At 37.1% G+C, this 14191-nt stretch overlaps 1 protein-coding gene across 1 annotated transcript; it reads left to right on the top strand.

Moving 5' to 3' along the window:
- Nucleotides 1-909: 909 nt before the first annotated feature.
- LOC104167051 (membrane cofactor protein-like) lies at nucleotides 910-10552 on the top strand (the record flags this gene model as incomplete). The annotated part of the gene is made up of 10 exons (XM_009707211.1): nucleotides 910-1101; nucleotides 1326-1422; nucleotides 2069-2154; nucleotides 2556-2762; nucleotides 3546-3728; nucleotides 4717-4905; nucleotides 5516-5707; nucleotides 6038-6064; nucleotides 6610-6676; nucleotides 10501-10552. Coding segments are annotated over 10 exons (1292 nt in total), but the record flags the coding sequence as incomplete, so codon positions are not given.
- Between the last annotated feature and the right edge of the window lie 3639 nt (nucleotides 10553-14191).

Here is a 14191-nt window from a genome sequence, read left to right as displayed (position 1 = left end):
CGGGCGGTGGGGAGGGAGAAGGAAATGGCGAGCTTCCCGGGTGGCTTCGGTGGGGTTTGGGGCGAAAAGGTGAGAGAAAGGTTGTGTTGCGAAAATAGGCATGCTGGCTCTGGTGAGAATGGATGCTGGTTCTGACCATGAGTTTGAGGTTTAAGTTTCTTTTATGGTTTGGTAAGTCTCTAAACAATAATATAAATAGATTGGAAGGGAGGTTAATAGGTATCGTCAGAGAGGTGATGGCCTCTGTCTTGTGTAAGTCTTGCAGAGATGGGGCGGATCTGACATTTGGATTGCAAGGTCTTCAGTGTGATTCTTTTCTGACTCCTCTACCGTGGAGGAATTTTACGTCTTCAGCATTAACCGCACCTCAGAATGTCCCTGGGTCTGTAGGTCTCCGTTGGATTGTGTAGCTGGTTTTAAACTCCACTTTATGATCTACCTGGCCTTTTGCCTTAGAGAAGGAAATTAGGTATGCAAGTGTGGCTGGTTGGTTTGTTTTTCCTGCAGCAAGGTAAATAGGCACTTCGCTGCAGATGGGTATACAGTGAATTAAGTGGTGTGTTTAACTACAAGAATAAGGTAAACAGACGAAAAAAAAAAAAGAACTGGAGGGAAATGCATTGTGTGAGTAGAATGCTGAAGAAGAACTTGAGAAAACAAATTAATAAGTAACCTGTACTGGTGTAGAGTTGGACATTGGATGCAATTAAAATATGAATTAAAAATTTAAACCTAGTTAAATCTACATATAGCTCTGTCTCTTAAGAATGTCACTTCTTTGATTGATGTCACCGATGAGTCCTTAAAACCTACTGAATTAACCTAGCTTCTGTGCCATTATGCCTCAACTGGCATCTCTTCCTGTTGCCAACGTTGTGTGTTGCTTCTTGCTTCCTCTTCCTCTGACAGGCACGTGTATGGCTCCAGACAGACTGCAGTATGCAGAGCTCAAGGAGAGTTTGAGCACAGCGGAGGGCTTTCCTATCGGAACCACGGTGTCATACGTCTGCCGGCCAGGCTATAAAAGGATCCCTGGAAAACCATTAACTCGTACATGTGGTGAAGACTTACAGTGGTCACCCACAGAGCCGTTCTGTACGGGTAATGTGTGCACGAGGTCTTTTGCTTTTTCCCTTTCCAATATTTAACAGTTTTAGTTGGTTTTTATGTGAGAATTAGTATTATGTAATATGTTAAACAAGGCTTGAAAAATGGTAATGATGGTATGAGCAGTACATGCCAAAGACTTAATCTTTGTATATAACTACAAAGATGTAGTGTGTTGTGTTTTGTGTTTTTTTCTTTTTCTTTCCCTTTCCCCCTAGAGAGAAAATGTAGGCATCCAGGAGAATTAGAACATGGTTTTATTAATGTGACAGATCTTACATTTGGCTCAAAAGCTACTTTTTCTTGTGAAAGAGGGTAAGTATTTTGGTGAAGTTAATGAATCCTTTTTCATTTTTTTCTGTTTAGACCAGATTTGAACCAAAACTGAGTTTTCTTATGCAGGTTCCATTCCAGTTCTGACTTGAAATGTCTCCTGAATTCTACCTGGAGCAAATGAAACTACAGCTAAATTTGATTTCATTCCCTGATTTTACTTGCTGTTTGCCTCAACCAAGGCTTAAGCTTTTTAGTGACATTCTGCAGAATGAAAACTGGTCTTACCTCTAATGACTTCTTTTAATGCTCCTGTGGCAGAGGGAATAAGTACATATATTCATTACCCTTCGTTATTATGTTGAATAATGGCCCATTTGCTGTGTATAGCAAAGTAAGTCAAAAGCACTAACCTCTTGCGAGGTTTTTTAGTATTAGTAACTTTAGGGCATTACTATTAGAGGGTACACAAAATGGTGTAGTGATGTCTCATTTGCTTCTCTTTTGTTTTCAAAGTTGAGACTGTTACTGAAAAATAAATAAATTAAAATACCATTCTCATTGAAAAAGAACTTGGTATGTTATGTTCCCATAATCACAGAACAGAATTATATAAATCAAGTTTCTAGATGCTTGTTGGAGAAATGAGATGTTTCTTAAGCTTCACCTCTTTAAAAATTTTTGCCAGATTCAGGTTACGTGGAATTGATGAAATTTCCTGTGTAATTAAGAATGAAGGTGTTGACTGGAATAGAGATCTTCCTTTCTGTGAAAGTAGGTAAATTACTACTGTGTTTAAGTCTATATTCAGATGGTGGTAGTTCATTTAAAAACAGCTGTGCCATAAACTTTCCAATATAAGAAACGATGGTAAAATAGGACTGATTTTTATTTTTATTTTATTGGAACTACTTGGGATGTACCTCAGGAATGACCACTGAAAAGTATCAGTTATTGTGGTAATTAGCTCCTGTTAGTTAAAGTCAACTTCTTGAAATTGTGACTCCCTGTAATGAGTGACCGTCAGTAACTCTCAGTTATAACCGTATCTTGTCTTAGAAATAGCTGTATGTCAGATTTTAAATGAAATTACTTGAAAATCAAGGCTCACTATTTCTGAGATGAACAAGATGACAGCAAAATTCTGTCGAGTAATTTGTGTGGTTTATTTCTAGGAATTCCTTGTGGACCACCTCCAAGCATAGCCAATGGGCGCTACACTGAAGCACCTGACTATGTTTATCAAACGCCGGTAACCTATAAGTGTAATGATGTACCAAAAGGCGCGGATCCCTTCTCACTGATTGGCCCAGCTACTATTTTCTGCACATATGATGCACACTCAAATGGAGTTTGGAGCGAACCACCTCCACAATGTCGAGGTTGTTGGGATTTTTAATATACTTCTTTATTATAGCCTATGTGATCCAAACCTTTGCTATCTGTCCCTTTTTTGGAAGGGGGAGGTAGGGGGGGAGGGCTTTCCTGTAGAAAAGAAGAAACAGATCCTCTGGTACTAAATTTGATATAGTTCCAGTGGAAGTCAGATCAACTACATTATGGATATTGATTGATTATGATGCAGAATATGACTAAAATTTAAGTTAAAACTTTAAAAATATATGTATGAGCATGCTTTTGGTAGAAGTGATAAGGACAAAGTGAAGGAACTGAGGGACCATAAAGCCTGGGTAGCTGAAGAAAAATTGTGTAAAGAGCAAGAATGTGGAACCTAGATTATGAACAGTAAAAAGGTAAGGAAGAACTCTTTTTCTAAACACAGCTACTATGCAAGTGCAGAAATAAATACAAAGCCCAGCAAGCCAAAGTCTTGCTTTGCAGATGTAGGGAGAAATACCAGATGCTTGCATGTTGTCATTTGAACGCTAATCAATACTGCTTCGGTTTCTGGAATTCTGTCACTGTACAGGAGTATGTCTTTTGGAAGTGGAACGTGACTATATCAATTATTAGTATTTCTTATTTGACTGTGTACCATTACAACTCAATAGTTTAAAACAAGGACCTACTCCGCCTTCAAGAGAATAACCTTTTTACAAAGCCCCTTCAAAACAATTTGAGGAATTAGATAAGGAAACTTACAAGTAGTAAAAGGATGCTGTGAAACAAATGTTTTGGAGCTATTTTTCTTTTGCCAATTTCAGTGGTCAAATGTGATAACCCAAAGGTTGAAAATGGAAGAAAAAAATCTGGATTTGGACCTTCCTATAGCTATAAGGACTCAGTCATGTTTGAGTGTGATCCAGGCTATTTCATGATTGGACCAGAGGTTATAACCTGTGGAGAAAATGACACCTGGTCTCCTCCAAAACCAACTTGTGAGAAAAGTAAGCCTTTAAATAAGAATCCAGCTTCTCTTGCATGTTAAGAATGTTGTAAGTCTGTCTTAGCTAAAACTTAAAATAACACTGTAGTTGGAAATCAGAAACTAAGGAAGTTGATGTGAAGCCTCAGCTATGGGCAACCATTTAAGATGTTCAAGTGACTCTTAACTCCAAAGAGTGTTCAGATGAGTGAGTTGAGTTACAGGCATGCGTGTAGAAGTTGTAGTGTGGACAAACTGTGATGCTATTTCATTGTAATAGCATCATGGTGTTTGTTCTAGTGATTTTGTGCGTAAGTACAGGAGAAAAGATGTGTTTCTGAATTCTGATGGAAAGAACTAGGAGTACGCACAATGAAGAAACCTATAGTGACCTTCTAGAGTAATCAAGACCATTACATGTCTGTGTTTTCTTATGCAGCTCTCCAACTCTTACTTTCCAGGCATCTTGTATGTTGTGCAGTATGTTGTTAGGTTTTGATCAGGCAAATTATTAAGTCAGGACTAATTTGCAGGGCTGGGGACATTGCAGAGGTCCTTCTATAACCTTTCTCCTTCCTCTTTGTGCTAGAGGCAGAAGGAATATTGTAGAGTACAGTGAGAGAATTTTTTACATGAGTACTCATTATAATGAGTTCCCAAGAATGAGAACCACTTCTGCAAAGAGTATGTTTGGGTGTTCCATAATGAATGAGTCTGATAAGGCACCTGGTAATGATTCTAGGGCTTACAAAAATAATAATGAAAAAATACGTATTTCTTGGCTACCACGTCATAAGATCACAGTACCTTAATGAGTCCCTACAGTGATGTTTCTTTTAAGTCTTCTAAAAGAACTATTTATACTTAAAATTGTGGTGAAATTAAACTCTTCAGGTATGCTGATCTATTTTTCTCATACAAAGGCAATCTATATTTGTGGAGTGAGTTAATGAATTACAAAATATTTAAAGTTTATTATCACTAAACTTACTCTTAAATTCATGTATTGGTTACTGAAGGTGTATGTGGTGCCCCGAAGATCACTCATGGAGTAGTGATTCCAGCGAAATCTGTATATGAAGGAGGAGAGTCTGTTCGGATAAAGTGCGATGCTTACTGTACTTTTCCTAATGGTGCTGAAGAGATGACAGTAACTTGTCAAGGACAGAATGCATGGAGTTCTTTACAAGACTGTGCATGTGAGTAAAACTCATAATTGGGAAAATCAAGGGCAGAGTGACAAGTTCCAAATGTCTGACATAGTAATGTGCAGACCCTAAAAGTCAGAAGTCCATCGGCAGGGCACCAACAGGTTATGTTAGTAGGGTTGTGAGCTTCATGGGGTGGAGTTTCAGCAACTGAGGAAAGTTTTCGGCAGAGTCAGAGTCCTTGTTCAGGCTTAGTTTTGTTTATGGAAATTGGTGAAGTTCAAAAGCCAGTGAAAGATCTGTTATGGGAGTGTTTTCTGAAGATTCTTCCTTTGATGATGGCAGACTTTATTCTCGCCTCACTTTGTACCATGTGATCACTTGTTATAATTTGTCGTTACTTTGATGCATCTGTGTGTCCTAATGAAGCTGAGATGTGTATTTCTGTTAGTGTGTCTGAAGCATGTCCATCAGAAGAAGTATCTGCAGCCTCTAGGAGGCAGGAAGCCTTTGCATTTAAAATGTCTTAAGGATTGGCTGAGCTTCTGATATTTACACAAACGTAGGGACTTTTTGATGGCAACTTCTTGAATCTGCTTCATGTACCAGCTCTGTTCTTCACTTTTATTTCCTTTTCTTCCCTCCCCTCTTCTCTTTCCAGGTGGGCCTAAAACTTCTGGTCTTGCTCCAAGCATAAATCATGGTAGAATAATTGATGGACAAAAACCGTCGTATTCTGTTGGGGATTTTATTACGATTGAATGTTATGCAGGCTACACATTACATGGTGAAGCTCGTATTGAGTATATTGGAGAAAACCAGTGGATTCCTGGAGTGCCAACTTGCCAGTTAAGTAAGTATGAACTGCAAGAATTTTCACTAGCATGAAAATACATGTATCAGAAGCTTTAATTCTTGGGGACATTCTTTTGTATTCAGGAGAAATTATTTAATGCAAACTTCCTTCTTTGTTTTGACATAAGAAAAATAGGTTTCGGTAAAATCCATTTAAAAATAAGAATATTCTTAAGTTAAATAAATATTATGATGTAAACTGGCCTGCTTCAAGGATTGTGTTGACAGAAGTGCTTGATCTACTTAAAGATATTCACAAAGTTATTTTATTATAATGCTCAAATAAGAAGCATGTGTTCCTCTTGTGACACTGATTTACTCTTTTTAGGTGCATATATTACAGCCATCATCTGTGGTAAGTATCTTATAAAACCTAAATAAGATACGATGTGGATTGTATTTTTTTATGTGAAATTGATGTTCTGGTCATCACCTGTGACTGCAGTAATTATAGAGTAATTTCATGTAAAATGTGTGTTTTTTCATGTATATAAGCCATCAGATTTCAAAGGCAGTGTTTAGTCCATCTTCTGTCCTTGCATTTGTTACCTGCTTTTGTAAGCCTACCACTTTTCTTACAAACTTGTTGCAAAAAGTAACGTTAGGATGTTGAAGTAGCTGTTCTAATGTTACTGAGCTGGTGGGGTTTTGCTGTCTTGATGATCACTGTTCTTGAGCTGAACTATCTCGAAGAACCTTGAGTAAAGCATCAAATGTATATTTGTGAAATAAGCCATGCAACTTTTAAGGTTGGTTTGGTTTTGGTTTTCTTGGGCGGGGCGGGGGAGTGTATAGACTGTGGATGGAGACAGTGTTATTTCTGCTAAAAATTTTTGAGGCTTTTTTGTGAGCTACAAATGATCTTTATCACTCTAAGGCTTTTTTTAATTCTTCCTAAAGTGATTGTGGCAATTGTGGTGTTCCTGGCAGCCTTCTGGGTCTATAAGAAATTCTTCTCACAAAATGGGTGAGTAAGCCTACCTTTTTGTTATAATTATTGCAAATTTCTAAATGACTGAGCAAAAGCAGTGCTAATATGTATGTAAGTTTCTTGAGCTTTATCTGCCCTTTCTTTTTCAAATGCCTGATGATTATATGTGAGCTTATCGCTACAGCTGATGGGAAACTAAAGTGCCTAACAATATATTTGACTTTGTTTTTGTATCTGCTATTCAGATAAGCTGCTAGTTAACACTTGTGCTAATTTTAAGTAAGAAAAAACCCTGTTCTTAAGCTTGTATTTAGCATAGGTATGCTTGCCGAGGAAAGCACTGTTTGCATCTTCTCTAAAACATGTCGGTTTACCTCTTAAAACCAGTGGTAGTATTGGCTTGTGTGGGCTTGTGTTATTTTATTGTTCAGATACCCTTTGGCATCACTAGGTCTCTCAGGCTTTAAGAGCCAGAGTGGTTTACGTGAGCTGTGAAAGCCTTGGAGGTGAACTAAGGAGGTTTCTCTCTTCCACATGAGATATACCAATAGTAGTGGAGGGTAACTGGAGAACCACTGTGTTTTGTGTTTTGGACCGGAAGCACCTTGAATAAAATAATATGGGCTTAGTTACAAGGAAAACTTGGCCTAAACCGGTGCTCCTGTGCTGTTTGAAAAAGCAAATGGTCAGTTTTGCTATTGGAATGTTTAATGAGTGGATCCACTTCAGTTTTTTTCTCCTACAGCAGCTACGATTGATGTCTCTATATTAAAGACTTGCAAAATCAACTGTAAAATACTAGATGCATAAGTAGTAGTATTCTTCTGTTTTTAATGACACATATATAGAGCCTTTTGAACTCGTCTTCAAAACAACTGATTTTTGTGTATGCTTTTTCATGGAGGAGTGGCAGAAGATTTAAGTGCCTCTGTGCATTGCTTCTTGCAGTGACATTTTATCTTCTTGAAAAAAGCCTGTTTTGTTGGAGAAATAGTTTGTAATGCAAATACTGAAAATTCAGAGCAAGTTGGGTGGTACACATAGAAAGTTATGATAAGCATCTTGTCAAAACTGACTTAACTTTTAGCAAGATCTGTTGGAATTTATCTAGGATACATGAAGCAAAGGAAGGGATGCTATAAATAAAGCAGAGGAAATATTCCTTGTTCGTATTTGTAATGAAGCGCACACAGTACTACCTGGGAGAACCCTGAAGCTAGCTTATATCCAGTGAGGTTTTAGCCTTAGTATCTTCCACATAGGCAGCACAGTATCATTGCAAGGTCCAGAGTGGCTGTATACCCTGTGCTGCTGAATATTTCAGTGCTTTTGAGCAATTGCTTTTCATCCATGATTTGGATAGTCTGCAATCTGGATGATCCAAATAAGAATAAATGGGAGTTAATAGTATTAGGGCAGCACTTTCTGCCTGCGTCTGTGGAGAGACTTATCAGGGTGTAGAAAGGAGGGATCTAAAGCAACATCATAAAAAAAATTAAACAATGTTATATTCCTGAAAATTATACAACATGAAAAGTCTTATTGTGCCAATTGCTTTCCTTAAGCTTCCTTGCTGTGTGACTGTTAAACCTCTTTCTTATCTGAAAACCTTGATCTAATTTCCTTTTATTGAGACCTAGATCTCCCTATTTGGTTTTCTGTGTTCCTGATGTAGCTGAGCTTTTGTGAACTGTTGTGCTTCCACTACTTCATACTTGCTGAGTTGTAGTCTTCAAATTACAGCAAAAATCTTTTCTTGCCCTCTCTTTCTTGTGTGTTTAATCTGCCAGTTTTATAGGACATTCAATTAGACCTTTTTCCCCTTCTGCTGTTCAGCTCGTATACAGTTGATGAGAGTTACAAGGAAACATGTATTTTAAAAACTAATGTACCAGCTGAGATGGAAGAAACTGCATAAATGAATTAATTGAATCTTAAAAAGGTATACACTTTCCACTTAATTTGGACTTTTGCAATGAAGCTTAAGTGTCTTTTTTTAGTATGGTTTACTCAGAATTTCAGAAGTGTGGAATCTAGCTAGCTGCGAACTTCAGTTTCCTATAGGAAAGACTATAATAACCATTCATTCATTTTGGGAGAATAGGATATATTGCATAAAGAATTACCATTTAGTGTCATAAATGATAGCTTCCAGTGATTGTGTATCACGTATCTTAGTTTTGGACTGTCTTTAAAGAATGAGTAACGTATTTTTCTGTAAGATAGAAACTACATACATACTCGGTAGAATGTTTGCACCTCTTTCAATAAGGTGAAGTGGATTCCAGTGCTGTGTTACTTTTGTTAGCTAATAGTTCCCTATAATTAGAAGACTGTTGGAGCTGGAAACCACCTTTGCTGAATTACACAGACAGTAGAATTATAAAAGTAGTGTGCATCCCTTCAGAGAAAACCGGATTATATATGTCTCAGAATTACTGATTCATCTGCATTTTCAGCTTTCTAGAAGAGAAATAAAATAAAATAAATAAACGAAGGTGCAAACACGGTCTTCTTTTTAAACCTTTTTATAAAAAGGTGCTTTCTTTATCAAATTAAGAGTTCTGTAGCCCTAAAAAGGATCAAAATATAGTTGTTTGTCTCCTGTATTTTGAACTAGTGCTTAGTCCAGTAGTCAGATGTGTTTGATGGTAGTTAGGATTGCTCCTGTACTTGCATAGGGTCAAATCAGCTCTTTCAGAAACCTGACTCTTCAAACCTCGTTACAACAGAACAGATTTAAGACAGGGCAGCTTAGTTTGACTGTTCCTTGTCAGTATTTTGTCATTACTACATTAACAGTTAGAGTTTGCACTACAAACTTTTGTAAACTAGTATCATTTGTGTTGCTCTTCTCCATTGCACAAATTCTGAGACTGTAATGGTTGAAACATTATGTTTCTTATTCTAACTTAAGACTATGCATTTGAAAATATGTTTACATTGATTTTATTTACTTTTAAAGAAAAGTGACTTTTCAGTATTTTTGATAAGCTTGAGATGGCATATATGAAAATTTAAGCTTCGGATTTCTTCCAAAATAACATATGAATTAAGGAATATCATCTTTACCTCTGAAGTAAGGTGTTTCTAATCAAGATAGGATTAGTTTTCAGAGTGAGTTGGGCTTATTTTTGGAAAGAGAAAAAGAAAAAGGAATTGAGATAGAGTAGAATAGAGTTTTTATGTCCAATCTTACCTTTTGCACATGACAAAGATAACAGAAATTAATAGTCTGGTATGTGTACACACTGTTAACTGCTGAATTTTTCTTATAGACATAGAGTAATAGTGCAGAGGTTTGGTATGTTTGTGGTTTTTTTCTGTAAAGCAAAACAGGAGTTATTCAAGAACTTGAAAACATATATATGGATGTAATTACGAATTTTAATCTCATATGTTTAAGTATTGTAAATTTGCTGTTAGCGGACTACAGAATCAAAATTCTCACAAACTAATATTCAACTTCTGTTTATAAAATATGTACTAAACAACATACTGTATTTAAAATAAATTATAAGGTATATTCCTGATGTAGTCTCCAAATTAGTTAGGAATCCTGTAACTGTTCTGTTTTCAGTTTTTGATAATACTCGGGCATGGTCCGTTCATCACTTGAAGTGATCCATTTGGATCAAATGCTGTTCTACTTTGTGGGTCATTCTTAACAGTCTAGTGGATGAAATGAAGGAAAAATCTTCTCAGGCTAGTAGTTGTTTAGTAAGAAGAGGACAAATAATGATTTAGTTTCATGACTTTACCTGTCGATTTAATGATAAAACTAAGGATGTGCTTTCAGAATAAATGTAAAAACTATTTAAATGTAAAATCTCTGATTTGACTTGTTTTTTTGTTTGTAGGAAACGTGACAGCACTCCATGTACTGCCGAATATAAGATCTGTAAAGCATGAATGACCTTTTTTGAGGGTGGGAGGGAATTTGCAGTTGAATATAGCTATCCGAAATGGAAAATGATTGCACTTGCATTGAGTTTCTGTAGATAAATATCTTGTACTATGTCGTATACTACTGATTAACTGTAGCAGGAGATCATTAATAGGGTAAAAAGAGTATCTATCTGTCTGTCTATCTCTGCTTTTCCTTATGGGCCACTCATACTGTCTTTTCTGTGTATGTGAAGAGGTTTTAAAGGCATATACCTGTAGCGTGCATGAGTGCCTGTGTCAGCGGGAGTACTGGACGTATCACTGTCTGCTGCCTGCTGCCGTCAGTGCTACCGCTTTTCTTACAGAAGACTATTCAATATTAGTTCTGCTCACTAAAATCTGAGTGTGCTTCTTGTTCATTTTTGCCACTGAGGCAGTATAAGTAATTACTTTGTCTCTTGTATTCTATAATGTTTTATTGTTGATTTCCTTAAGAGATTGGTGATTTTAAGGCTATGTCTTTTTGAAACTATCAGAGTTTATATCTTATATACGCTACCTCTTTATTTGCCAAAGTTGGTTTCTGTATATCTGATGAATTAAAATGTGCCTTTAAATCAGTTTTATAGCTTTTCTGCTGCCTTTAAGAAGGAAAAAAGCCATATGTTTTTCTGGCTCTTTGATACAGTCCCAGAAAGACTACAGTGGATTTGTTGGAATGGAAAACTGAAGGTTTCTATAGCAAAGGTATGGCCTGTCTTTGAATTTGTTGGCCTATTGACAGAGGGTAGCTAATTAAAGGAACTGCTGAGAAATCAGTGGTAGCAGTCTCCTATCAGGAGCACAGTATAAGTTCTCTAGGATGCTTGATTTTTGTTGAGCTTTGATGTCAGTTTCAGAGATAATTTTGTTCCTTTTCAGGATAGAAAGGGTGCTGTGTGGATCTAGCTTCCTTTTTACTTGAAATCATGTATTCCGCATATAGTTTTTCAAATCTCTGTATACAGACTGCAATGCTAAATCTAGCTCTGTAATGCTAGATTTAGCATCAGATATCTGTTGAGAAACAGAAGCCTTTTCTGTCAGACTCCCTTCTCTTTTCATGCTAAAGGAAGACCAAACCAGCTTGGTTGCGGGAGTGAAGGAATGGATATGGTGGCAGTGGCGGTAGATGTGGTCTCTATTTGGGTGGCTGCTTGCTTCATGAAGTGTTTTAGTCAAGACTCTGACTCCAGGAGCTCTCATCACAGTGTTTGCCATGAATTGAGACTCAGAAGTGCATTGATAGCTGTTACTTTGAACACATACTTGCTACTTCCAATTCCTTATTAAAACCAAAAGCTTCATTAGGACAGGTTTTGGCTTTGTGAATATCTGAGTTTGCTATCAGCATACAGGCAGCTTATAAGAACCCGTTTTCCCAGGAAAAACAAATTTCCTTCCTTCAGATGGTTGAAGCAGTGTTTAAATTATTCTTGCTTGTCTGTGGTAGATTGGCACTGCTCTCCACTGTCATGAGCAGATTGTTTGAATAACATAGAACTATTTAGGGCTTTATAGGACTTTTTGGGACAATCCCAGCAGTTGTATTATCAGAGTTCATAATAGTCTGTGGTTATTAAAAAGGGGTTTTGGCTACACAGAATGACTTGCTGTTCATTGCCTAGTTGATACCTAGTTTGATAATTGTTTGTAAATGCTATGATAATATACTGGGAATTGAGTTTGTTGGTCACTAGCTAGCTTGATTATGTATGGCATCTTCAATGTTTTAAAAATACGCTGAAATGCACTTAATGCTAAAGTGAAAGAACTGTAAAAAATGGCCTTATTTTTACACTTTTTTTTTTTCTGGATGTAAAGACTAGTGATGACTTGTAATACGACAAATAAAAATGTTAAATTATTTAGTAGTAAGTGTTTGTCTTTCATTCGTCATATGGTAAGCAGCTATTTTCCCATTACTCTTAAGATGATTTTTCATGTACCAGACTCGCATTAGGTGGTAACGGTTTAGTTCGAATTTTGCAGTTTGTGCACAGAATTACTTAATGGTAATATAGAGAATGTGTTTTAATTTGCTTAGCAGTCTTTTGGTTTTCTTTTAGAATTGCAGAGAATTTTCCAGAACCCCCAAAACCTTACAGTGTTCATTCCGTAAAAACTTGATGCAGAAGAGGCGCATTACCATGCAGCTGTTCTGATGTAACACTGAGTCAAGAGCAAAGCCCAGAGAGTGTTCTGGCACTTTGGTCCGGTGTGTGACAGCTATAATCCTTAGGGAATATAGCTTAGGCATTTTTAAGTAACATGTTAAATAGAATGTGATTATTTTTAATTGTATGAGGATCACACTCAAAATGTACTTCATTTTCTTTGCAAAGAAATGTGTGGAGTCAGCTGCCTTATAGAATGAAGCCTTTCAGAGGGTGGAGTAGAAAATAACTAATGTGCTGTATTTTTTTTTTTTTTAATTTGTGGTTGTGATGCTCAAAATCAGTTGGTGTGGACTGCAAGTGATGACAGTATGTAGACTACACAGCTCTACCATCTATGAAGTTTTGGGATTGCAGAGAGCACTGATGGGATAGGCAGCTACTAGGCAATTTGACTTAAACATTACAAATTAATTTGTCCTAATTGTCATGAATTCTGCACCATTTTTCTAAAACTCAGCCCCACATGTATTACTTCATTTTAGAATCTGGAACTGATAAGTCATGAACACATGAACTTTGTGCTAAGAAAAAGGATGCACGTAATAAAAATGTGTTGTTGCCATCTACTGGTAAAAAAAGTGATGTTCTCGCAGCAGGAGTAACAGAACATAGGTACAGCACTACCTCGGGTAATGTCATGTGAAGTAGTGTAAGGTGTCAGCAGCTGGTAGGCTTCTCAGTGTTACACTTAAAATCAGTGTAAATGCTCGCTTCTGAGCATGGTTCATACGGGGTGGTGAAAATGGAGCTGGGGACTGAAATGAAGAGACTTGCAGCAATTAGATATTGTCCAGCAGGGAAACAGGTAATCTGTCTACCTGAGACAGAGCCCAATACCAAGTAGCACACAATTTTATTTAAAAGGAAAAAAAAAATCTGAGTAAGTAACAGGTTAAGGCAAACAAGTAGCACATGGAATATAACTGGTCAGAAGGTTAGGTGGCTGTGCTCTCACACATAGGCCCTGGCTTGCTTGAGTTGAAGAATCTTAGTTACATGTTTGAACAGATGCTTCGCTTTCTCTGTAAGCATCCCTCCTAGTTGAACGTGATGCTGACTGTCCTCCTTTTGTGCAGGATGTTCGGCCTGTAGGTGTAACTTCAGGTCAGAGAACAGAAAAAGCATACCATACATGTTTGTGAAGCAAGATCGTGCTTTTGATGGTGTTTGTTTATAAGGACTTTGGGGGGCGGGGGAATGAAGTTTTCCATTACTGTTGCTTTTCCCCCTACATCATAACCGATTTCAAATGGTGCTAGACAAAAACTGAGACTCTGAACACCAAGAGAAATCGGTCAGCCTGTGTAAGAGACATTTTCCTGGCTCAGAGAAGAATCCTCTTGTAGGTGACAGCTACACATTCTTTAAAGACGACTATTCAGTGGTCTGATCAAATGCTTCATCCACACAGCGATCGTCTTTTCTGTGTATAATAACATGTTTG

This window comes from Cariama cristata, unplaced genomic scaffold, assembly GCF_000690535.1.
Source record: "Cariama cristata isolate BGI_N322 unplaced genomic scaffold, ASM69053v1 scaffold13200, whole genome shotgun sequence".
Classification (NCBI taxonomy): Eukaryota; Metazoa; Chordata; class Aves; order Cariamiformes; family Cariamidae; genus Cariama; species Cariama cristata.
The sequence above is the reverse complement of the archived record's forward strand: the minus strand, read 5'-3'. Positions and strand labels throughout refer to the sequence as shown.